General features: G+C 33.2%; 3 protein-coding genes across 6 annotated transcripts in view; 1 reads left to right on the top strand and 2 right to left on the bottom strand.

Annotated features, from left to right (window-relative positions):
• Window positions 1-2942: 2942 nt before the first annotated feature.
• On the bottom strand, window positions 2943-10210 carry LOC138318855 (uncharacterized). Its single transcript, XM_069261621.1, has 8 exons — window positions 10051-10210; window positions 9366-9632; window positions 8345-8414; window positions 7589-7639; window positions 6767-6925; window positions 4370-4542; window positions 3934-4056; window positions 2943-3113 (listed from the first exon to the last, which is right to left on the bottom strand). Exons 1-8 carry the CDS (start codon window positions 10063-10065, stop codon window positions 3009-3011), a joined length of 963 nt encoding a protein of 320 aa, XP_069117722.1. The 5' UTR covers window positions 10066-10210; the 3' UTR covers window positions 2943-3008.
• A 3797-nt stretch (window positions 10211-14007) lies between these two features.
• Window positions 14008-19017, top strand: LOC138314773 (uncharacterized). The gene is made up of 3 exons (XM_069255340.1): window positions 14008-14013; window positions 14376-14675; window positions 17275-19017. Exons 1-3 carry the CDS (start codon window positions 14008-14010, stop codon window positions 18133-18135), a joined length of 1167 nt encoding a protein of 388 aa, XP_069111441.1. The 3' UTR covers window positions 18136-19017.
• Window positions 19018-24994: 5977 nt separating this feature from the next.
• The window catches only part of LOC138318837 (endothelin-converting enzyme homolog), a 28876-nt gene continuing 28185 nt past the window's right edge, over window positions 24995-25685 (bottom strand). For all 4 annotated transcript variants that reach the window (XM_069261599.1, XM_069261607.1, XM_069261588.1 and 1 more), the window contains one exon: window positions 24995-25436. In XM_069261599.1, coding sequence (XP_069117700.1) covers window positions 25337-25436 — 100 coding nt within the window. In that variant the 3' untranslated portion in view covers window positions 24995-25336. The remainder of the gene's footprint in view (window positions 25437-25685) is intronic.

The following is a 25685-nucleotide window of genomic DNA, read 5'->3' as shown; positions in this document are numbered from 1 at the left end:
AAGGGCAAGTTAATAGTATAAAACAATGGGATTGACAAGGGCAAGTCAATAGTATAAAAACAATGGGATTGAAAAGGGCAAGTCAATAGTATAAAACAATGGGATTGACAAGGGCAAGTCAATAGTATAAAAACAATGGGATTGACAAGGGCAAGTCAATAGTATAAAACAATGGCATTGACAAGGGCAAGTCAATAGTATAAAAACAATGGGATTGACAAGGGCAAGTCAATAGTATAAAACAATGGCATTGACAAGGGCAAGTCAATAGTATAAAACAATGGCATTGACAAGGGCAAGTCAATAGTATAAAACAATGGGATTGAAAAGGGCAAGTCAATAGTATAAAAACAATGGGATTGACAAGGGCAAGTCAATAGTATAAAAACAATGGATTGACAAGGGCAAGTCAATAGTATAAAAACAATGGGATTGAAGGCAAGTCAATAGTAAAAACAATGGATTGAAGGCAAGTCAATAGTATAAAAACAATGGGATTGAAAAGGGCAAGTCAATAGTATAAAAACAATGGGATTGAAAAGGGCAAGTCAATAGTATAAAAACAATGGGATTGAAAAGGGCAAGTCAATAGTATAAAAACAATGGGATTGACAAGGGCAAGTCAATAGTATAAAAACAATGGGATTGAAAGGGCAAGTCAATAGTATAAAAACAATGGATTGACAAGGGCAAGTCAATAGTATAAAACAATGGGATTGACAAGGGCAAGTCAATAGTATAAAACAATGGCATTGGCAAGGGCAAGTCAATAGTATAAAAACAATGGCATTGGCAAGGGCAAGTCAATAGTATAAAACAATGGCATTGACAAGGGCAAGTCAATAGTATAAAACAATGGCATTGACAAGGGCAAGTCAATAGTATAAAACAATGGCATTGACAAGGGCAAGTCAATAGTATAAAAACAATGGCATTGACAAGGGCAAGTTAATAGTATAAAACAATGGCATTGACAAGGGCAAGTCAATAGTATAAAACAATGGCATTGACAAGGGCAAGTCAATAGTATAAAACAATTGGATTGAAGGCAAGTCAATAGTAGAAAAGCAATGGGATTGAAAAGGGCAAGTCAATAGTATAAAAAACAATAGGATTGAAGGGCAAGTCAATAGTAGAAAAACAATGAACTTACAAGGCAAATTAATAGTAGAAAAACAATTGGACTGACAAGGCAAGTTAATAGTATAAAACAATGGGATTGAAAAGGGCAAGTCAATAGTAGAAAAACAATTTGACTGACAAGGCAAGTTAATAGTAGAAAAACAATTGGACTGACAAGGCAAGTTAATAGTATAAAACAATGGGATTGAAAAGGGCAAGTCAATAGTAGAAAAACAATTGGACTGACAAGGCAAGTCAATAGTATAAAAACAATGGGATTGAAAAGGGCAAGTTAATAGTATAAAAACAATGGGATTGGCAAGGGTAAATCAATAGTTAAAAGCAATGTAATTGACAAGGGCAAGTTAATAGTATATTTTCGTGATTTCGCGGCACATTGCTATGATCACGAAAATTTTAACTGCGAAATATTGAGAAATGTTTGAATGATATCTTCCTTTAAAACCCACATCGCGGAAAGAAATCCCAATATAATCTAAAGAAATCCAATTGATCAGTAACTGCAATATCCTTTGAATAAATTTAATACTTTTGTATTTGATATAATAATGACTTTCATATGTATATAGTCACAGAATCTTGTTATATCATATCATACAACAAGACCATATGCTTAAAAATTAATAGTCTGACATCATCATCTTTATTAACTATGAGACCAAATCGCAAATAAATGTCACATTGAGGCTAATAATTGACAACATTGGGATGCCACTCAACGACTGCAAAAGAAGGAAACGTCAATAAAGAAATTGAATATCAATTTAACAGTTTGACTTTATGTTGATAAACCGTTATGGTCGTTATAAGGATGACTTCTATCATACAAGGTATGCATGCATGTCTTCAGTGCCTTTTATATGGAATATTGCTGTATAAGGTATCAGTTTTGTGTCTTCTTGTTATATCGAAAACTCAACCTGATAGTACTGCTTCACTGACGCACTAACACAAATACGATTATAGCAGTATGCCACATCCGGACACATATCAATAGACCTAAACAGACGTATCACTGCGTGCAGCACCTACAACTTTTACACAATCCGATATTGTTCGTCCTTCACAGGAACACATAGACTTCAAACTGCAGTAAACGATCGCGATAAACACATTAATGTCAGATAGGGAAATCTGTTATTCCGATCAACACTGCCTTTGCTTTATTGTACAATAAATGGTAAAAGAAATACCACGTAAAGCAAACATAAATAAATTACGAGGACATCGACTGCGTGAAATAATGGTCATCTCATTTTCTACGTAACATTGAACATAAATATAGTACCATCTCCGACATTTTCTGATTAAATTTCGCGATAATTACTCAATTTACATATACTTCACGGCACGGAATACAAATGTATCTTTTTGGCAAGATGCTTAACTTGTTAGTTATGATATACCGAAGTAAGCCGCTATTGATTGGGTTTTTTATCGATCGATTATAACGTAACACTCCTTCAATACGTTTTTATTACCAAAGGGAATGTATTCTACCATCATTTTATGTCTTTTTCGCCTTGCTACGAAGTTTCATTCTTTAGTTTGCATCACTAAGCACCATGAAATACGCGTGTCCCATATGAATTATTTTATAAAGTTAATAAGCCTTCTTAGATTCGCCAAATATGTTTTAAGCAATCCACGACCAAAACGGAATAACATTATTTTATAGTTATACTTGATAAACCAAAAACTGTATATGAAAACTAACAACACTAACATTCACCAAGGTTTTTTTAATAAATTATTTGAAATAGTGAAGCAGGGATGAATTACAACTCATGACAAACATATAAAGATTGACACCACTTTTTATTCCCATTCTATTCACATAATGTATGCAGGAGAATGAGAACTGTTTATTGAATGAGATAGTAGTTATCCGCATTATCGAGTATTCCCGTTAGCCCAGGTACGATCTCCACAACCTCGATCTTACCGCTGGAACAAGTCTGTCGAGCCATCTATAAAACACAAATAAAAAAGAGGATTTTATCACAAGGCTGTAAAATGAAGCACATTGCATTGTCCTTGTGTTTGTTTCGGAACGCTGACTGACTCAGCGGACGCCCCAGGGCACCGTCTGATTCTGATACTCTTTGTGAAATACAGACACTAACACTCTCTACTACGTAGCTACCGAAGACGGCTTGACAAAATATTGTAACCATGAAAAAATATCGTAGTAGTTCTAGTGTAAGAAAGTATTCCTTCAGTGTTTGAAACTATTGATACTTATTTTTTCTCCATCATGTAATATAAGACTCTTTCATATGTGGATATGAAGGATAGGGATATTCTACCCGAAACAAAATGTAGTAAAACCCGAGGCTTGCCGAGGGTTTTGTAACATTTTTGGATCCCGAGGGTAGAATATCCCTATCCTTCATATCCACATATGAAAGAGTATTTTTCTTTCATACCACGACTTTTACAGCTATAATGTCCCGCAATTTCGAAATAAATTCGAAGAAATCCACGACTGAAAGTCAATTTTTCATACATGAAAAATTACGTGATATCTTCAACAAAAATACGTTGTTTGCATCTTTTATAGTAAAGCCAGTTAAGTTTGTGAAAAAAAAATGTTAAAATTTCACCGAGGAAATAGAAATGTTGTTGACGCCGTGACGTCACGAGGCTTTATTGCATGGGTAGCCATGCAATACAGCCTCAGGCGACATGGGTGTATTGCCCTAAACCAGCCAGTATTACACCCGTAGGGTTGAAAGAATACAGTGTCCAGACCGTTTCTAACACATGATACAAACTATCATTGCTTACCTTGAAACCACCGGAAGTTGTACAACCCATAAATATTCCACTTCCTGATCCATCCACCATTTGTCCAGTCACAAATACGGAGATTGGAGAGTACATAGCTAGTCTTGCGCAGTTAGGCCGTACCTAGTGGACATAAGCAAATGTCAATACTTAAATTAAACGTTCAATGATGTATGAACATGATTAAAACTCGTCTTCCTTTTACTTTGAAATATGTCAACTACTATCAATTCAAGAAATCCGAAATTTATTTTCGAAATCTCAATAATAATTTTGTTCTTACATTAAGGAAACTGAACCCCATTCGAATCGATTCAACGATGACATATCATAGACTTTAAGTACTTAAAGACATTGCCAGGGACCAAATTAAACGGTGAATTGGATAAAATGTCGTTGTACTATTTAATATATAGTGATGAACAGAAACATTTACCTGCATATATTTTTTCCAGTAAAATGGCTCCCTTATATTACAAAAGGCGAGTGGGACAGACTCATCTAACGACAGACCACTGCCTTTACAAGCCCTGGCGTCCGAATGGAATATAGATTTTCCGCCACTAATGGCCGCGTCAATCTCCACCTGTCTACATCCGGGTTTGTTTGCTAAAAAATAAAACAAAAAACACCGTATTTCAGTTTTAATTTGACAATTATAGATTGTATAATAAGTTGCTGCCATTTTAAGTAGGTATACTACTGTAATGTTTCGTTTGTTTACGTCATCAAAAGACAGTTCCGGTTCTTTGTTTGAGGAGTCGATGCCTTACGGAATCCTTAACGAGTCCTAGAAGTCCAGTTTCTCATCAATTTCTCATCAGTCAAACATCATTGGAAAGCCAAAAAAGGCTTGTTGAGATATATAGTGATATTTTCAATAATGGTAAAATATTTAAAGCGATTGCTTAAAATCCTTAATAGTATGTCTAGGTTTGTGTATAATATACTGTTGTTCCTAGGTTGATGGTAAAAATTTCGTAACGTGGTTTTTCCAGTGCTTGTTTAATCTATTTTTGAAGATGTTCAGGTTCTCAGCATTGACCACATCAGCAAGGAGAGAATTCCAGGACTTTATCACAAAGAATTTTGTGATAAATTCTAAAGTGCTTTGAACTTGTGTTAATAGTTGCTAAATTTTAACATCAATTATCAGTTAATACTATTGTGTGTAATTTGACAATCCTTAGGTTATATTCTTGATTATATTTAATCAAATTATATCGTTCGTGACATATGAGATAAAAAAAAAACATATGTGTGATTACTGTATATATCCTCTGGCAATTTACTTCGATACCTTTTCTGAAAGATTTTATGTTCCATTCTATTACATAACTGGATTAATTGCACGGCCATCCTAATTGCTTAAAGGACACTGACCACGGCTGATTAATCTGCCAATGAGCGATATCTGTCAGTTATCATTCTGTAATTTTATTGTATGTAAAAATTATTTAAGCATGAAATATTTCATTTGTAAGTCAGTTAGGTCTCCGACTTTGTACGGAACACAACGGCTACATTCTGGACACTCCAGAATAGCCATCCGTCAAGTCAAAGTTATCATCATTAAATTCCAAAGTTCAACTTCAACATTTCTTACGTCATCTTTACTTCGTGACAAAACGTGCGGGAGTTTCCGTATGTTAACTCAACTATCCTGTTACTGAAAACATTTCTTGCTGAATTGAGACGAAAGGGTTTTTTTGTAGAATTTTTTGTTATGATCTCTTTTACCCGTGTGTCTCATTGGAGTACATATGTTCTCACTGGTAACAATGTCGATTTGTTGATTACTTTGAAGGTCTCCACCATATCAATATTCTATACTCGAATTAAATTTCAATATATAGCAGTTTAGCACCATAATAACCTTGTATTTGTCATTTATCATAGCTTGTTAGTTATGTAATTAAATTATTTAACATAAATTATCACTTTTTAGGTTATGATTGTTACTTCTCATATAAATAGAAGCTATTCCTTGTTTCTTGATGGATACCAGCTATATCTCATCAAGTGAGGTAGAAACTTGGATATTTTCACCCGTGAAAATATCACATATATGTTCACCGAAAAAACCTCTTATATTTCACTGCGAAAAAATGTAATAAATTAATTAATTTATTCGTAACTTCAAAGAAGACACCTTGTTTAGCATAAATTAGTTACCTGGGTCTTCATCTGTATGAAAAAAACATGAGTTGTGTTCCTTACTCTGAAAGCTATACCGGTATTATAAGTACTGCGGTCTGACATTGTAAAAAAAAAAAAGATGGCAGCAACCACTGAATGCTGATAAACCATTATTAAACTAGTTTTAAAATACCTATACAGAATTGACCCTATTTTTATTTGGTTTGTTGTGTATTAACCCTATCTATATCAAACACATTCAGCATTAAACACCAATGAGTAAACCAGGTAGTTATAAATAGTTACAATGAAAACGAAAGGGTAGGAAGTTATTATTAATGAGTGAATAACATTACAGCGGAAATTTTCGATGTTTATCTATTGTTTTAATGCGAATATGCTATTGAAGACATTAAGGAAGAAAGTCTTTTTTTTTTTTTTTTTTTTTTGTTCAGAGCATGCGCTCGATTTCACCTATCTTATCCCGCAGCCGCATCAAAGCATGTATCAGATATATGCTCCTGTTGTATGCATTCATGAATGAAGAGCAGCGATGAAAAAAGAAAACAAATAATGCTGAAAGATAGATTATGTCCTTCAGGTATAATAACAGTCTGCATATTGATAGGAAATGCGACAAAACCCAAACTTCATTTTTTTTTCTTCATTTTTAACATGTTTCCAGATCAAGTACCTGAATTTCCTGTGAGTGGTATCCAGTGTGACGAGGGTGTTGTAACAGTAGCTGGTCCAGGACCAAATGTTAGCCACGCTCCGGTTAAGGGTTTCGCTGTCGTTTGGCTTGTTACTTGAGGTGCTTGTGTCGCCTGTGTTGGACCATGATTTATTAAACCTATAAAATACGATATTCATTTAAAATTGAATATAATCATAGGACAATTCCAATACGCTTATATTTCTGAAACTAAATTATTTCACAACATCAAGGTATAACTTTTAAAGGTATTATAAATCTCATTTTTATTTTTAAAAGAGATAACTAAGGCAATTTGTAATTCTCACTATTAACTGCATAATACGCTTTAATATATTTCGTTTTCCATATACAAACAATAAGATAACCACATTGATGGTACTTTTTGCAGGTGTGGTATATTTTCGCAATTTCATAGTACATTAATTGATCGCGAATATTTTGACACACAACAATAATTAATGCTGCAGTATGACATCCTTAATAAATGCAATCACTCCCTTGCAATGTAAACGAACTACTTCTACGATTGGAGTCATAGTACTAGTTCTGAAAACGGCTCAAATAATCTCTTATCATACCAAAAATAAACATAGAAAAGCATTACATTACTATTTGATAGACAGACAAATCAGTCTATATGTGCTGTCCAATCCAACAAACAGAGAAGAATTAAACTTTATAGCTAAGTACTTGGTATACAGAGGCCAACTTCATATTAATAAACAGGTGGTCCTTGTACAGAGGTGGTCGCTATGACAGGTTTTAGTAGTTAACACGTATCTGATATCGTTTTCTTACTTATCGGTCCTGTGATATTGTGTGGACAGCTTTGGGACATCTTGATTTGTGCTGTAAATATAAGTGAGAAAAAAATGTTACAGTGTACAATTCAAACTTTTTATTAATTTTTTATTATTTTATTAAGTTTTTGTTTTCTTTCCGCACTTTTCGAGATGAAGGCGTTCCTCATTTTATGCATACAGTAATTACTCAAAGGATATTTAACTGTGGTAATATTTGAGTCTGCATTCTAGTACTAATTTGGTTAAGTTTATAAATCATGGGATCAGAGTCAACAGAACAAACAGACAAATTAAAAACTTTACTTAACAGGAACCTTTTTCAGTCCTGGTTAATCCGTTTCCTGCGATATGATTGTCAATAAAGAAAACCTTAATAAACATTAATATGTAAATTTATTGCCGTGCAACAATTTTCAACAATTTGACAAACCCGTTAAGGTAAGTCGATTTTTTATGTTAAAAAACGGCATTGAAATAACTTAATCGTGTAGTAATGCAAGTCTTATAAATGACCTTGACTTTATATAAGACATCAAGCAAAATGAAACCAAAGACATTCTGCTCACTAGAAAAGTCAAACGCTAGCTAAAGTAATGGGTATGGAGTGCAATGCGATTGACATCAATTGCAATTCTGCTAAATGTTTCTATTTTTTGCACGTTGGGCTAAACAACAAACTGGAACTAATTTTGAGGTGTGATTAAATATATAATATACATTTTCTTTGTGGTGTTGACCAAAAGTTTCTTACCTGTGTTAAAAATCACTTTTCCAGAACATTGGTTTACTCTAAAGCCAGCGTCTAGCTTCAGATAACCTATCTACATTAATGTTAAAGAAAACAAAGACAAATAATCAAGTAAAATTATACTAAATTCTATTAAAACTGCAATTGCATGCTGTACTGACCGTAACAATCCGTTATATCCTCTGGCATCTTTATTTAAAAAGTTAAAATTACCTTTTTTTTTAACTTAGGGTAAAATTTGAAAACCACTGTTATCTCAATGTATTCTGTAAACTAACTGTTGTTTTGCATGCGATCTATTTTCGCATATCTTTCGCCGTAAAAAATCAACAATTACACATCGTGAAACTTGTTAGGGGTTAAAACGCGAAATCAGCCCGCCGCAAAACTAAGTCAAACTATCATATAAACATTATTAGATGTATTGCTTACGACACTTAAAATACATGTTGATGGTTTTTTTAAGATAGATGTAATTAGTTATTTTTGAGAATGATATTTTCATGATAGTGTGATTTATCTTTTTTTTTTTTTTTTTTTTTTTTGTAAATTACGGATAAGTGGTTTTGTTTTGATGTTAGAGCGAGTTACAATCTGACAATAAAAGTAGCATCATTCATAAAAATTGTAAGAGTTCCTTATCGTAAGGACTGGCAGACTTGAATACAACATCCATTTGTTATTGTGACAAATTATTAATCCGATAAGGCATGAATGACCTTAGACTATATACTCTACAATAATACTACATATCCGGACATTTTAGCAAGCTTGATTTTTGCAATTTCATGGAACATTAACATGACCACGACATTTAGATTCATGAAATAAAAAAAGTATAAATAAGCAATACTATAAATATACATACACTCGGAACCAGATTGATATATATTGTTTGTTATTGTTAGTTTTTTTCATTTTTTTATTTTTTTTATTTATTTAATTTTGTTGTTGTTGTTGTTTTCAATCGATATTTTTTACCAGCAGAAATACCTGGCTATACAGTATATCTAACGTTTCATACCTGATTGTAGTGTAAAATAGGTTCGTATCCCGCAGGCGCCTGCACCCCGGAAAGTTTGGCCTTGCAGTATCTGTCATTCAGATCATAGGGGTAGAAATGGTTTAGGACATGATCTGGCATGTCAATAGTCCCAATGGGGCGATGGTTCATGTCCGCACACGGCAACACAAAGTATTCAGGATGTAAGAAGTTACAGAAACATTCAAACGTTCCAGCGACTGATGTTACTGTTAGACATAGCAGCAAGCCTCCCAGAGTTGTCTGCATCTGAAGTAGTAGACACACGGAATCAGACGTGGAAACATTCTAATAAAGAGCGTCATAGCTATGAAGCAAAAGATTATTCCCTTCTTGGATTTTGCCATAAAGCAGATAGTCGAATATCATTCATCCAGTACATCATGCTTTCGCCAATGGAGATTAAGTATCATTCCAAATACCAATAATTCAAAGTAATATACAGGCTTATAAAAGCATCACCTCTTTTCATAATCCTACCGGATGTAATGTATGCTATCAATGAAGCAAACGTATGCATTATTATCCAAAAACATCTAAGAAATACTAGTGACCAATTTTATAACTCGTACCCTAACCGGACCTCGAACTCACCTTAATTATAATGCCTGATTAATACGAATAAAAAATGAAAAAACAAATGTGATGAGGATGAATACAAACTTACCTTGAAAGATCCCATGATTTAGTTGTATGTCTTTCTTCTTCTGTTATGGTAGTAGCAGCTGCTATGCTAGGTATACCTCTTATCTTTTCTGGGTCATGAATGGACTCTCTCACTCCTCCAAGTGTGTTGGTACTTAGTGAACGAGGTCTTATATCTGACGGGACACACTGGAATTTCATGATAACTTTATTTCCGTCCACACTTTTGTTTACTTAGATTTGTTGTTACTAATTTTAGAAATATCATGTAATTAATATTATTGCTAGTGACAGGTTCAGCTTTAGTCAATACCCTTTCCGTACCAAACTGATTATATTGATATTACCAGGACAGGTAATAAGGGACCATGTCCAAATCCGAGGTCACGTTATGTGTATTTCAATATCATGATGTGTCACGTACTCAAAATTCATTACAAATATTACAATTACATGTGATCATTGAGTTATTTAAATCAAAATTTCAAAATATCATAACTTCGATATTTTCTGTGATATGTTCTTCAATATACTTCAGACCTTCTGCAAAATCTTTGGTGCATAATAGAACTTTTTTTATTTTCATTTTAGCGACAACTTTTTGATAACCAACATTTTCCCGATACGACTTAATTGCGCAATTAATATTCATAACAGTTCACTATAGTTGTGATTAGAAATTTCTCACTGCAACATATCTTTCAGAAATATAATCACTGCAAAATGCGCGATACTTCAGGATCTTCTCTGGTGATAGTTCAGTACAGTTGAAGCCTCGTTACAAACACGATAAAAATTGTCACTATTTGTACATTGTAGCAAGGTTCCATATAAAAAATATGTCAAAAAAGTTTATAGTTTTTTGTTTGTTTGTTTTTGTTAGTTTTTTGGGGTTTTTTTTTCAAACAAGCATTTCAAAAAAATAACCTATTTGAAGGCCAACTGTTAACCTTCAAATGCGACCCCGATTAATTAATTGTCAACATCCGGTATATTCATGCTCATGCAAGAACATCATAATGACTCGTTGTCAGTTACGTATATATAATGCAATGAAGCGTGTTCATTGTGTGATCAGCAGCTGTAACACTTCACCATTGTTAACTCTTGGCTTCAGCAGCAGCCGGTGAAATCAGAGTCAAGTTAACATAAATATTATATTGGCTCACTTCATATCTAAATAAAAATTAAGTACATCGTGTGTCGCCAATGAAGCGTTTGATTGGTTGGTGTTTGGCTGTGCTTAACGTCCTATGAAAGGCTAGGCTAGGTCATATAAGGACGGTTCCGCTGCAGGCGATAAGATGCAATTGGTGAGTAGGTGCGTTTTGATGGAAGACTGTGGTATATACGTGTTGTGTCTCCTTATAACAGCAGGACGCCATTTTAGTGCTATTTCACTAAAGCATACAACCAAAACATACGGACACTTTTATATGTGTAATATCAAGTGTTAAACATACAGAGGTGCACGTATATCTACAGTGTCAAACGCTTGTGATCCGTCCATTCATCTTTTGCTGAAACCAGGGCGAGACAACCAAACCTTCTTTTGCAAACAAAATGAAAGACATCCAATTCCGGCATATTCACATAAATACGTTGTCTCACTGGCAAGGACAATGCACTTAAACAGTCCCAAAGTATTATCTTAGTAAATACGTTTTTCGGTACCAAAAAAAGGGTCATGGGACATTGACAGCTGAGATTTTATCTTGTTTCATACAAGTTGGTCAGGGATTTCGATATCCTGTTGTCCTGACTGGAGATGATAATGTAAGGTTGGTAGGTGTAAACCCGAAAACCCAGTTATCAGATGCTATGACGCACGGAAATAACAGAGGATTAACTGGATTCGTGAATCTCGCAGTAACTTACATATTCGTTTAAACTTTCATCAATGCAAATGGTCCGAATCTCCACTGAATGTGAGATACTTATATCAATGAATCATAAAGGAAATGACAAATGATAATAGTACAATAACGCATTATCCTGCTCAGTATCTTTGAAAACAGCATATGTGAGAAAGCATAAGAATTCACTCGAACATACAAAAAATAAGCCGCTTGAAGACACCACAGCATATACCGCGCTCACAAAATAAAAGGTATTCCCATTATGACTATGGAATTTGAGAAATTGTTTCAGAACCCTTGCAAAACCGTTTATTTGCTATAAACGAACTCATATCCGTGGCGACTTCATTTAGCATTTTCATGCTTGACTGCATTTTCAAGGTTATTTAAGCCTCGTGTTTGACAATTAACTTAGAACGTCTTACCTCTTGGGTTGAGATTTCCTGCCACACCCCATAGACGGATAATGTTTTATTACCAAGTGACCATATGTGTCTCTATAAATGATGCGTCAGCAATGCAAGCAGTAATGACGTAACATGAATGAATTGTCGTCGCCGTCGTTGTTGTGTCGTCATTGCATTATATTGTGTTGCATCGCAAACTTTCACCCAGTTTGCCTTTATTCTACGGTGAGATAGAAAAATCCTGGTCCGGGGAAAGAGAAAAGTTTTCTATCCCATCAGACAAAGATATCCGTACTTCCGGTGACATCACCCTAAAATAAATACACCCCCCCCCCCCCCCCCCCGAAATATATGTACCAGTGGTACAGGTTCCATTGAAATGTTCCCAGGCTTGATTGAGTGAATAATGCAGAAATCGATGTATTCTTTCTTTGTTTCAGGATTATGGGTTATCGAGCTGAGGAAGTTCACACACATCGTTTGACTCCGTTGCATTTGTGGACAGTTGAATGGATCTTATTCTATAGACACTTTTGGTCGATGAAGATCATAATTATTACGGTCTATCGCTTTCAATCAATTCTAATGTAAATTATCTAAAATCTCTTTGAAAATCTGCTGCTGCAGACGGTTGGATTGTTGTTGTGACAATGACGTCCTGCTGCTGCTGTTGCAATTGGCTGTTATCTAGTTTTACTTAATCAATAATTTCATTGGAACTTGTGACTAAGAACATAATCTTAGTTTGGTAAAATCATAAAGAGAATAACACATTGAAGAAGTGCTTAAAGTACTAAACGTTGAATGTGATAACGGGTTTTTTTTTATTGATGAACATGAACATGCATTTATCCACTGTTGCATTGAACTGCGTGTTTTTTACCTGGATTACTATTTCTTCTGTTTATAAAGATGTTACATATTGTTATCGAAAATTCTTCAGGATTGATCTTCATCTTGACTGGTGTACGATAATGTAAATGCAGTTGGTAATATTATCATATATTATATAATATAGTGCGCGATAGCGCTACATAAATAAATTTGTCCGTTATCAACTGAGTTCATATTACCATATTCGGTGTCATATTGCAGATCAATCATTATATTCACATCTCTGTTTTGTTTTTAGACATACAATATACTATCATGCCACGGTAGATTCCTACATGTATATTTACAGACTTAGGAGTGAAAATAATCGATTATATAGAAAGTGACATATTAAAGCCTTTTTTGAACAAACAATTAAAAAACCAACTTAAACGTAAGAAAAATTAACTGAAGGATTCCTTATATTTATATCCCTGTTCTGGTTTTAGAAAGAAGAAAGATGGTAACTACGGTCACCATAGTTACTATTCCGTATTTGCATATTACAGAGTTATTTGCACTTGCCGGGTAGGTATTAATTGTGACGTCATGTGTTTTCGAGCGTAACGTCACACTTTTCGGAGAAAATGACTTGAATTGCGCTCACAAAATAATGACGTAACAATCGATACCTACCCGCAAGGGAGTTAACTTGTAATATGCAAAGACGGAATATTATCTAGACTGCATAAACGCTACTTTATATGCAATCAGCAGTAAGAGAAAGGTGTGAATATAATCGATATAATTACAAATTGTATTATGAACTTGCTTGCTTTCAACTTTCGCGTTATATTTAACGGACGATTTCACCCAGTAAATTATGCATTAATTTAAATCATGAAGGTAGTCTCTTCTACATGTCGTTGGTCATGAAAACGCGAATATAATTCAACAGTGTATTAACTGCTTTGATATTTAATAGTGCTTTATATCTACATTGTGGACTTCTAATCTGATACGGAGTACAATCAGTATTGTATTATGAGAAAACTCCGATCAGTATGAAGCCTTACACTAGAGACGCATTACTCTCATCTATTGATACATTCATCAATTTTGTTATAATTGCACCTCTTGTGTACTTCTTTTGGAGAGGATCGTGGGATCTAATTGACCTATACTTCATGCCAGAGGACTATGAACTTAGCTTGTGGGTGTCCTTTTGTGTAGGTACTCTCATATTATCGTTCTTTACCCTGTTGCAGATCCCGTTGAACAGATTTTTATTACCAGATAAATACCCCGTTTTGTTCCTCATTGTCTCACGTGTACATGCCTACGTCGTTGGTAACGCCACGATACTCCAATGGAGGGGGTACTGGGGGCTGTTTGATCTTTATCTCACCACAGAATGGCTTAACTCATTCCTAGGCGGGCTGATTGGAATGTTCATCCTATCAGGACTTGGAAAAATTAATGTCATCGCTGGACAACCTACATGTCTGCAGCATGACTTTGACACAGAAGATTACTTCACAGTCACAGAAATCAGTAGACAAATACAAGTGAGTAGTTCCTTATAAATTTGGTTCTAATCCAACACAAAATCAGTTAAAGAGTTCATTAATAATTTATTTTATCACCAGGCAAGTTGAGGAAATATAATTACACGATGTTGTTATTCAAATTTGTACATATAGCTTATTTGACTATAGCGAATTATACCTGGCATGGTCTATTTTAAACGATTCTGCCTCTATAAAACCTTGATTAATTCATCACCGGTGTCATACCTGGTTGCATATTTCTTCTAATTCATTAGTGTAATGTCTTAGGAAATCGATTACACCTGCCTTGACAGTGCATTTGTTCTATCCTCAAGGAAGTAAATAATACATTAATAGAACACATTAACACATTTGCTTTTATCTCGTTATCAAAGTAATAAATAAGCCTCAATACACATCTGTACGAAACATTATAAATGTGTTTATTTCTTTTAACATTTTCAATGGTTTATATTTAAAATCGGAAATGAACATATATTTTGATTACGTTACCGTCACCATTTAACTTTTCAACTCTGTAAGTATGTCTATAAATCTATTCGTTGACGCTGAATAAATAATAGGTAAATAAAAATAAATAAATGACATATAAATCAATTGTACTTTCGATATAACTGCGTTATAATTATTTTTATCACTGTTTGGTTTTTAATTGATTCATTATATCATTGAGGTATTTGTTCTATTTTTTTTAATCAAATACATCCTAACACTGATTTATCGAACAGTTAAAACTGAAAAAAATGTAAAAAATTTGACATCTGTTTCATGAAATGGGCTGAGGGTTAATATTTCATACCCTATTTTAAATATAATGTCTAACTAACGTTAGATAACGAACTGATGTGGATTGATGAACTGTTAGTATTAGATATGCATTTTATAGAGGTAAGGCTTTAAGTATAACACGATGTTGTTTGATTTTAAGGCACTCGATGATAAGATGATGTTATCAAACAAATATCAACACATCAGGTCAACAGATAAATAAGTTATGAATGATGACATCAGAGTCCTACATAGAAGTGGATGGGATATAGTGTATCGCTGATAATTAATGTCAATAGCGAACAAAGATAAATAAGTTTTCTGAAATGGTCCCTTCGGTAACTTTGTTGTAAAAGACGTAATGGATCAATTGTATACTGTATAATTTAAGATATTTGCCGCCGTGTTGAAACTATCGTTGTTTGTGTGTTTGTTGTTGAATCCCGAATACAACAACAATGAATTTAATTGTATACGTTATTGAAGTGCTGCCCCATGGACCAGGCCTCGATTTCTCGAAAAAAAAAGTGCAGACTTTAGTCAAAACTTAAGTTTTTTTCTCCTTATGTAACTTATATGAAAACTTAAGCCAGTTTTGGACTTAAGTTTGTTTCGAGAAATCGGGGCCAGAAGTGCTGCCCCATGGACCAAGCGCAATGTTGTACTATAATGATAACTCCACTTAAAGTCATGTGGTAACAAGTTATCATCACTGGATCAATAAATGGGACATTATATTAATGACATAACGATACAAAGTGTACTATATCTTAGTGAGAGAGCTATGTCAATGGTCCCTGCAGGTAGGGCGTTACATTTGTACCTGCTGCCCCTATTGCTTGATCGTAAAAGACGACTAAATTAAAAATTTTATATTTTCTCTTCTTTCTAACTTACTTTATCCTTCCTAATGCCTCCCTTGGCACCGCCTCACTTTTTGCCTTGAGTTGAGTGTTCGTCACTGTAAGGATGGCTCTGGGTTCTGTCCCCTGGCCGAGACACACCAAAGTCTATAAAAGAGGTAGTTTCTGCTCCTGCTCGGCGCTCAGCATACAGGGAGTGGGACGACTGGTTCACCCGTTGTCAGTATAATGTGACTGGGTGGGGTGTGTTATTTTGTGTCTTTCGGCGGCATGCTTCAGTGATGTAGCACTATAAAAAGGACAACAGTTCCACTATACAAGAAGACACTACATAAATATACCGCAGTCTCCCAAAACACGCACCTCGCACAACTAACACGCAACACACAGCATACATGGGAGGCCGTCCTTACATGACCATAGTTGTTAATAGGACGTTAATTAATCAAACAAACAAACAAACAAGCTATGTCAATACATGGTAAAAGGAACAAAACAATTAAACGAATGAAAATAGACTTTCGATGCGATGTATACATGATTAAAAATAGACATTCAAGATACTTACATAATAGGTGTATACTTTATTAAGAGGCTATTGCAATGGTCCTCTCATGAATTTGGCAGAAAATCGCCTTTGTAAAAAAAAACCTTTGCGTATGCCGAGTTGAAATGTAGATTTTTTAAATGGCCCATGTGTGCATTTGGCCAGAGATGGAATTTTGACGGTCTTTGATTGACCACTTAATCATTAAGTTGTTACTCCACGCTGATACAATGATTTAATGGGTATAATTATTATTTTTTAATTTTGACTCGAAAATAAAAAAATAAATTACGGAGCTGATGTCCTATATGTGGACCGTTTCGTATTTCACTTAGTAAATTTTATACAGAATGTGTTTGATACATTGTAGGTTTTTTTCATTTTTTTAAATACTGTCTTGTTACTTTTGTATTTTCAGCACATAAGGGACTGGGTTTGGCTGTTCATATATGGTCTCTATGATTCCGTTGTGTTCAATCTCTTGATAGTTGTATCTTGGCGACTTTCGTGGAACCTCGCAGATGATTACCTACTTCCGGAAGACCCGGCCCTTTCCGCCTATATCTCTTTTTTCATGTGCGTCACTTTTGCGTTTCCTCTCCTTCTAGGAGAGAGAAGTATCCGAAATTACTGTAAGAAAAAAGAAACAAACATTGCTATGAAAGCTTTCAAAAGTTGCATAGCGAAATGCTACCTTTTCCTTGCCTCTGCCGTTACTGTGACAAGCTGGAGAGGAGTATGGAATCTGCAGACAGCGTTGCTTCTACCAGAGAGACCAGCACTCAGCGCATTAATTTCCCATTGTGTGGGATTCTGTGGGTTGGTCATCATGCTAGTGACAAGATGTGCGACAGGTGGTTCTACTTTTGATGATAATGACATGTATAGCGATAAAGACACAATATTCAGTATGCCATGGTTGAAGCGATTTTGGGAAAACAGTAAAAGTAGCAGTTTAACGGTTGTTCAACATGAGCACGTAGGTGTCGGCAAATTCACAGTATCTCTACAGGTAGAGAGCATAGTAACGATAACTGCCGCCAAAAGACAGGAAAAGTATGGTGTCGTGAAAAACAGGCACAGCAAGGCAACTGTCGCCCCACAGGGAGAAAGCAAACTAGCTATCGCCCAAAGACAAGACAACAAGGTTGCTGACGCCACAAACGGGCACAGCAATGCAAAAGTCGCCTCGCATGGAGAAAACAGAGTAACTTTCGCTTCTCATGGAGACAGCACGGTAGTTATCACTCCACAAGATATTGAAGGAATTAGATTATGATTGTGTAATTCAAAACTAGACCAAAAACGAACAAGATTTAGTCTTACCTCAACTTATTATCAAACATATTTCAAATGTCTAATGACATTATACCACATTCACTTTTAAATGAGTTTTATATTGATATTGTTAGGAAATTGAGAAGATAGGTGTAGCTAGGTGCTATTATCATAGCCAAATAGAATTCAATAGAAATTTTAAAGAAAATACATCGCTTTACCGTCTATTGACATTTTCAACAATGAAATCCGACATTTGTCCATTTGCTAGTGACATGCCTTTTTATAATAATATAATAAAAAACATTGCTGTCATCTTAAGAACGCCGGTTATAAAAGAAACAAGAGGAAGAGACAAAATTACAGCTCATTTCAATTCGTTAAATGAGTCCATACAAGAAAAGATACATTACGTAGTTATAATCGTTACAGTTCCCTTAAACGTAAATATATAGTTTTGTTATTTGTCAGAGCAAGAACTATGGAATATGATCATATGTTTCACAAGGCATATAACGTTGTATTGACGAGTTTTATTGATGATTTTTTTTATTTGTGAACCGTTTGGATACTGTTGAATTGCGATAACAATGTGGTACCTTAAACTTAATAAAGCATTTATACAACGGGATTCCTCCATTTATGTCAAATCAAATTGATAGGTTAACAAAATTGTGACTTGTAAAGCTCGTATAAACACTTTCATGTTGTTTCCAGCCAAAGTAAATGATGCTCTGAAATTCGGAAACGAATTTTTATGTCCATAGACTCTAGTTATATTCAAAGTATATATTCAGATGTGTAGACAAGGACATAATTGATATTAAAGCTTTGTTATTTGACAAAATTTTGTGTTACGTCCTAGTATTCAATAGGTCATTTAAATCCCAGTTGATGGCGTCAGACTCTAATTCTAAATATATCAATATAGTCCAGGTTGTGTTCAGTCGATACCAAAAAGTTTTTCAGCCATTTGGATCACGTGAAATTGTCTATAATATATTCCGTTGCAGATCTTAAACACGTTTATCAAATCATCCAGAATAGGAAGTTGGTCGACATGACATTTCTTGAATGAATGTCCGTGGATCCAAAATTCTCCTCATATACAGTGTAAGATAAAAAATATCTTTGTGTGAATAGAAAACTTCGTTGCATTACAATTGAGTTGATATGTGTCTTTGACAGTCCTGTACATAGATAAAGTCACTTTGAACAAGAAATGGTCACATAACCCTTGAAATATCACCGAAAATACATTTTGTTTTTTACTTTACAATACATCCAAATGGTAAGTTTAAAGAGTACTTGTATTTGTCTTCAAGCCCGGATGACATATACCAGCGAGCAAGATGAGAACCGTTCAAGTAAGATTTACTGTCAATCAACTTTTTTGCGGCTACTATATTTCGCGATTTCTAATTCAACTCAAGTTCGCGAAGATATTAACATTCGCGGATTTAAAATGAATGAAAATACCTGTCATTATAAATGATGTAGATATGAATTCGCGGAGATAAACATTTGCGAAAATAAATTGCACGCGATAGAAAGTTTGTTTACAGTATTTTACTGAGAAAAAATAAATGAACGTGTATTGTTCCTTCTTCAGATATTCTTTTAATCACATCACAGCCAAGAAGTTACAATTCATATATACAAACTGATTTTCATATCAATTAATTAACACATGAAGAAGTAATCAGCGATTAAATAAAAGTCAACATCTTACAAACATTGCATCAACATAATATTACAAAAGGAGCATTCATCCCTGATTATTTTAATGAACTCTTCCAGCCTTAGATCAGGAAAAGTCCAAACTTCTTATCAGGGGTGAACGAGTTTAAATCATACTCTAATATATAACAAGATCATATTACTTCTACAAAGCATATCAATATAAAAAAATACATCACACAGGTCAACCTGATTCAAAATGTGACTATATCATACCAAAACATGTTTAATGGAAGTTATTGTAACGCAGTAATTAACAACATCTACTAACACTTTATTCAACAAACGTATCATTCACAATTTAAGCCTGCTTAAGTTTCCCAAACACTAAGATCTTATTGTCAGCTCAAATGTAGATGACATGATCTACACTACATCAATAATCTCACAGTACTTACTAGAACTGCTATGGATTTTTTCTTATTTCGTAAGATCACAAACAATTTATTGAAATTTCCTGATAAGGCTTAATGTTTTATTTATCACTCATCATTTTGCAGTTAAGATTTCAATAGACTCAACAGCATCCCAAGAAATTAACAGCCCTCTAGAATAACTAGGTGTATGGTACAGTAAGCTCATAAATTATAATTATTATTAAAATAATGCATTGTAAACAGAACCAACAAAGAGTCAGAAAAGTTAAAACTAGATTCTGAAGTAAGATATTATAAAAAAAAACATCGGAGAGATTGTCAAGTATATATGTAAATAGGCAAACTTCAATGTGGGTTTTGTTCTAATGAAGAAAATAGGCAAATAAATTCAAAATGGATTTGTTCTTTGTAAATTTTCAAAATTCAAACTGGATTTTTTCTGCAAGTAAAGGATTTCTGATAGATTCTAGTACAATACATAAATATAAAAAGAGAATATACACATATTATCATTTCATATAGATAATGAATGATATCCATAACCTCAGAAGAAAAAAAAACACATTTTAAAAAATTAGAATGTATGACAATGTTAAATTTACCCTTAAAAACACACTCCAGGTATCCAAGGTCAAATATCTATCTCTGTAGTGTATACAAAGCTTTATCTAGCAATAAAGCCTGAATGAAAAACTGAGTTATCAATTAAATAGTTTTATAATGTATGACATATTTACTCTATAGTCATTCCCAGATCTACTATTGTATGAAAATCTCTTGTAAACCATTAGGTACAATATATACAAATCACAGCCTTTGAGAGTCTTTGTGGAAACATTGATATATTCTATTGCGGATGACATATGCATGTATTTGATTCTGACACAATTTTGAGTATTTTATCATTAAATATTAAAACTATGAACTGATTAAAATCAAAGAAAACAAAGAAGAATTGATTGTTCGGCAAAAAAAAAAAAATAAAAAAAAGAAACATACAATTATGATAATAAAATGTATTGGAATTCAGAGAGGAAAATGCATATACATATACAATGTACAAGCTTCATCAGGGATGCAAAAAATGCATTGATTCATTCAGATCTATATCTATATTTTAATGATTGCACACTTGACAGTTAGTGAGACACTTTCCACTATTAGACACACAATTTCAACGTAACCCAAGTATATGTATAATTATATAGTTATGTGTAACCGTTATTAAGAAAGATTTGATTATGTATAAGAATTCAGAAATGAGCTAAAATATATAGCTGAATGGAGCTGCTCCATTAATGTATCAAACAACTATATAAAACTCTTACTTTAGACAAAGGGAAATTAATCCATTTGGTCATTTTCAGACATGATTATGATAATGGTATATACAAAACTGCACTGGTAATTAGTATCATTATTCATCAATCATTGTAAATTGAGAACAAAAGTAGTTATAATATATAAAGTGGTGTTGTTCCCAGTCAGTGAAGCTTATCAAATTAGTACTTAATATATAATCTAATATAATCTGACAAAAGCCAAAATATTTTTTAGAAGTAAGGAATTCCTCAAAAAAACACAAAAAAAAACCCAGAATTTGATAACATATATCAAAAATAATCTAAATGTAATTGTAATTTATGAAATACAAGTTATTTTGATTTTAATTCTACAACATGATTCTGTTTTGCCAGAATCTGCAGCCTTATCATCTGAAGGTGTTGTTACAGAGTGAGTTAGTATTAAACTAAAATTGTCTATAAAACAGGACTAATCCCCTTCCTTGAGGGAGACCCACATTTGATTGTACTATGCTACATACGCTTCACTGATCACTGGTAGCTGATAAATGCAGCATAGTGCAGTGCAATCAATTGTGAAGAAATCCCCAGCTTCATATCAAACCAGGACGTTATAAAATGTAACACAACGTAGATGTATATAGGTAACATTACATGACTCCCCCTCCCCCGAACCCTATGGGTAACATTACATGTCGACTCCTTTTCCCCTCCCACATCCTATCTCTCACATATCATAACCAAAGAAATCAAACACATAAAAAAAGAAACACAATGGATCTATTCCTAATCAGTAGGAATGCTGTGAATTTAGCCCTAAAACATTTGTTCTGAAATATGACTGACAACTTTCTGTACATCATTTACTAATCAGTAGGAATGCTGTGAATTTAGCCCTGACACATTTGTTCTGAAATTTGACGGACAACTTTCTGTACATCGTTTACTAAATATGTATTAATCATTATAAATTCACAATATCATCAAATCATCATTGCACATAATGAATTTTGCTAATATGAGTACCGGTACATCTGCAGTTGCCGTCATCAATAAAAAAAAACTTCAATGGTTTATGGAATGTAAAGCATGTTTAAATCATTGCATTAGTATTTCTACTTATAAATGACATAAAGGAGGATATTATATTATATTTAAGGAGTCATTTATTTATTTATCCTAACCTGGGTATACATATTTGAATGATTAGAAATATGTATTTGTTTCTCCAAACATTCGTATCTGATATAAGTATAGACTCATGTGAAGTGAAAGTAAACACCAATATATAATAACTGGGTATATTTTATTAGCCCAGAAACTATAAGGGATATAATTTTCTAAAAAAAACACACTCATACCGAAAGAGTTAGATGGCATAGGAATTTCACAAAATCATAATCAAAACTTGTTATTTTGTTTTGCTCTTTCTCTTGACTACAGCATATTAAAAAGTCTTTGAAAGGGAATCAACACATTGCCAAATATCAAAGATGACGGTAGGAAATATAAATATTTGCGTAGGAAATGGTTGTGACAACTCTCTTATTAACTATATACATAATTTCAACACGATATTAGGATTACATTTAAAAAATGAAGCATCAAAAATGACATGATTGTCATCTTAGACTAAATGGACCATTTCTAAAAGACATTTCTTAAGTACACAAAATAAGACAAAATAGACTAAACAGATCATTAAGTATAAGATATTTCTTTAGTACACAAACTATAGTACACAAACTATTTCTTTAGTACACAAACTATTTACACAAATTATAGTACACAAACTATTTCTTTAGTACACAAACTATTTCTTTAGTACACAAACTAAGACAAAACTTAAAGCAACAGTAAATTACAACTTGTACATGAAATTAAAACATCTATGGTCAAATAAAATGGATTTCAAAAAAAAATGAGATCAAATTTCAAAAACTACAATAAAATCTGAAAACTAAGAAGCAATGAATCCCCCAGATGGAATACCTTCCAGTAACATCTTATATATTTAAAAGTCTTTAAAACCTTCTAAATGTTTAACAGCCTTAAATAAACAAAATATATTTTAAATAAAATGACATATAGATATTATTTGGTTAAGTAGTGTGCATTCTAGTATATCAGAGTTACTTCCCTTTGTTTCACTCCCTCAGCACTGAATCTATAATAAATCAAAGTGAGTGGCATGGAATTCATAAACTATTGAGTCAAATATATAAATTTCAGTTCAAATATATAAATCCGATCTCCCATAAACTTTTTGATGATTCATTTGTGATATCAACAAATTTCATATCACAAAACCATCATAGAACCAGTTTTCCATGAAATGATATTCATCAGAAAACACAGGGAAAAAAAAACAAATTTATGTCTATGTAAATTTGACAAAGTCAAACTCAGGTGGGAACGTTTTCGTATACTGAAGCAATCAAACAAATTACATATATATTATGACATCTTAATAAGTACTCATGAGACATCAGTACAAGACTTAGTGTTTTTATTACATTCAACCTGTGTGATATTAAATTATTTTCTTGAAATGTTTATGACGTTGCCATGTATAACAACATATCACATGAAGCCAGTTACAATAATGTTTTCATAAAAGTGTTTTTGTATCTATGAAAAATAAATGCTGATTTAATTACTAATTGCCATTTAAATCTGACATGTTATTCTGTACATCTTACATAGTTACTCCTCTTTCTGGTAGATATTGATTTTGAAGTCCATTTGCGTGTGATTTGAATAGGTCACACATTTTTCAGAAAAAACAACATAAATTGTCAAATTAAAGATCTCTACCAAGAACAGATAACTCTGTAACATGCAAAGATGATAACACATTTGTATATATTATCATAAAAAACATTTAAATGCTCAATGATTTATTTTAATAACTCTTATTAATTCACAGCACCTTAAAAGAGAAATTAGATTGATATTTTGTGACCTTGACACTCTTACTTTTCACAACATATTACGGTATTTTATTTTCTCACAGCCTGTGATGAGTGGCAGTAAATGCGACCTTGACATTACACAACATCCAGTACAAATATTAAATACTGCCTTAAGAGTACAAAATTCAGCCCTATTTTGCCATTTTCCAAAAATTCAAATTCATCAACACACTTTACACTAATAAAATCTTACCCTGGGTACAGTCTTTATCTTCTAACAACAACAATGCCCTCCAAAAATTGATAAAGGTCATCAAAGATCATCAACATTTTAACTTATTTCATCTAATAACCTTTAGTAAAACCGTAAAAGTTGAATGATTCTTATATCTTTTTTAAACATTACTGATAAAGTCATAATGAATATTTCTGTTGTCTCTTTGTTACTTATTATGACTTTTAAATTAAAATTTCTGAAGACAATGTATTCTTCTCATAACAATCTTTGAGAATCAGAGGATGATTTTTAAATTAAAATTTCTGAAGACAATGTATTCTTCTCGTAACAATCTTTGAGAATCAGAGGATGGTATGGTTAATATAATAAAGAGGCTATTTTTAGATATAATATTGTAACTCCTTAATCTAATGTCACCAAATACTACAAATTTATAACAGCATAGTACTACAAGGTTTCATTTACACATATCAACCTTCAATGTTTGAATATCTCTGTACCTATTTTAGCGGTTACCATAGCAACCCAATTTAATAAACAACAACATTACGATGGAGACTATGACTATGCTATTGCTGCTTCCATGGCAACCAGAATGGCCATGGACGGGAGCTAATAGACGAGGTCACTACCATACCTCACATTTCTTCTTTGGATTCATCCTTGATCCCACAGGACATTTGAACTCTTTTGCAAACTCTTTGGAATTGGATAATGTCCCGATAACCCTAAAACAGGCAAAATCATTCGATAATTAATAAAAGGCAACAATAGTCAATAACAATTCCTACTATAAAGAAAAATAGTCAAAGATAAAACCTATACAAGACCAAAATAAGGAACCTTCAATCCTACAACCATACAAGAATTCTGCAGAAGTGGAGTTGTGGAACCAAAATTTCTTTTTCAGTAACAGTGACCTTGACCTCTGTGAGTCAGTTGCCATTTTGATTAGATAACCATTAATGATAGACAAT

The sequence above is a fragment of the Argopecten irradians genome, chromosome 1 (genome assembly GCF_041381155.1).
Source record: "Argopecten irradians isolate NY chromosome 1, Ai_NY, whole genome shotgun sequence".
NCBI classification, from domain to species: Eukaryota; Metazoa; Mollusca; class Bivalvia; order Pectinida; family Pectinidae; genus Argopecten; species Argopecten irradians.
This window is presented reverse-complemented; position numbering and strand designations above follow the sequence as displayed.

Coding starts and splice junctions, on each gene's coding strand:
- LOC138314773 (XM_069255340.1), top strand. Junction 14,676..17,274: donor AAATCAGTAGACAAATACAA/GTGAGTAGTTCC, acceptor TTGTATTTTCAG/CACATAAGGGACTGGGTTTG.
- LOC138318855 (XM_069261621.1), bottom strand. Junction 7,640..8,344: donor AAAAGTGATTTTTAACACAG/GTAAGAAACTTT, acceptor TTATATTTACAG/CACAAATCAAGATGTCCCAA. Junction 3,114..3,933: donor CAACTTCCGGTGGTTTCAAG/GTAAGCAATGAT, acceptor TGTGTTTTATAG/ATGGCTCGACAGACTTGTTC.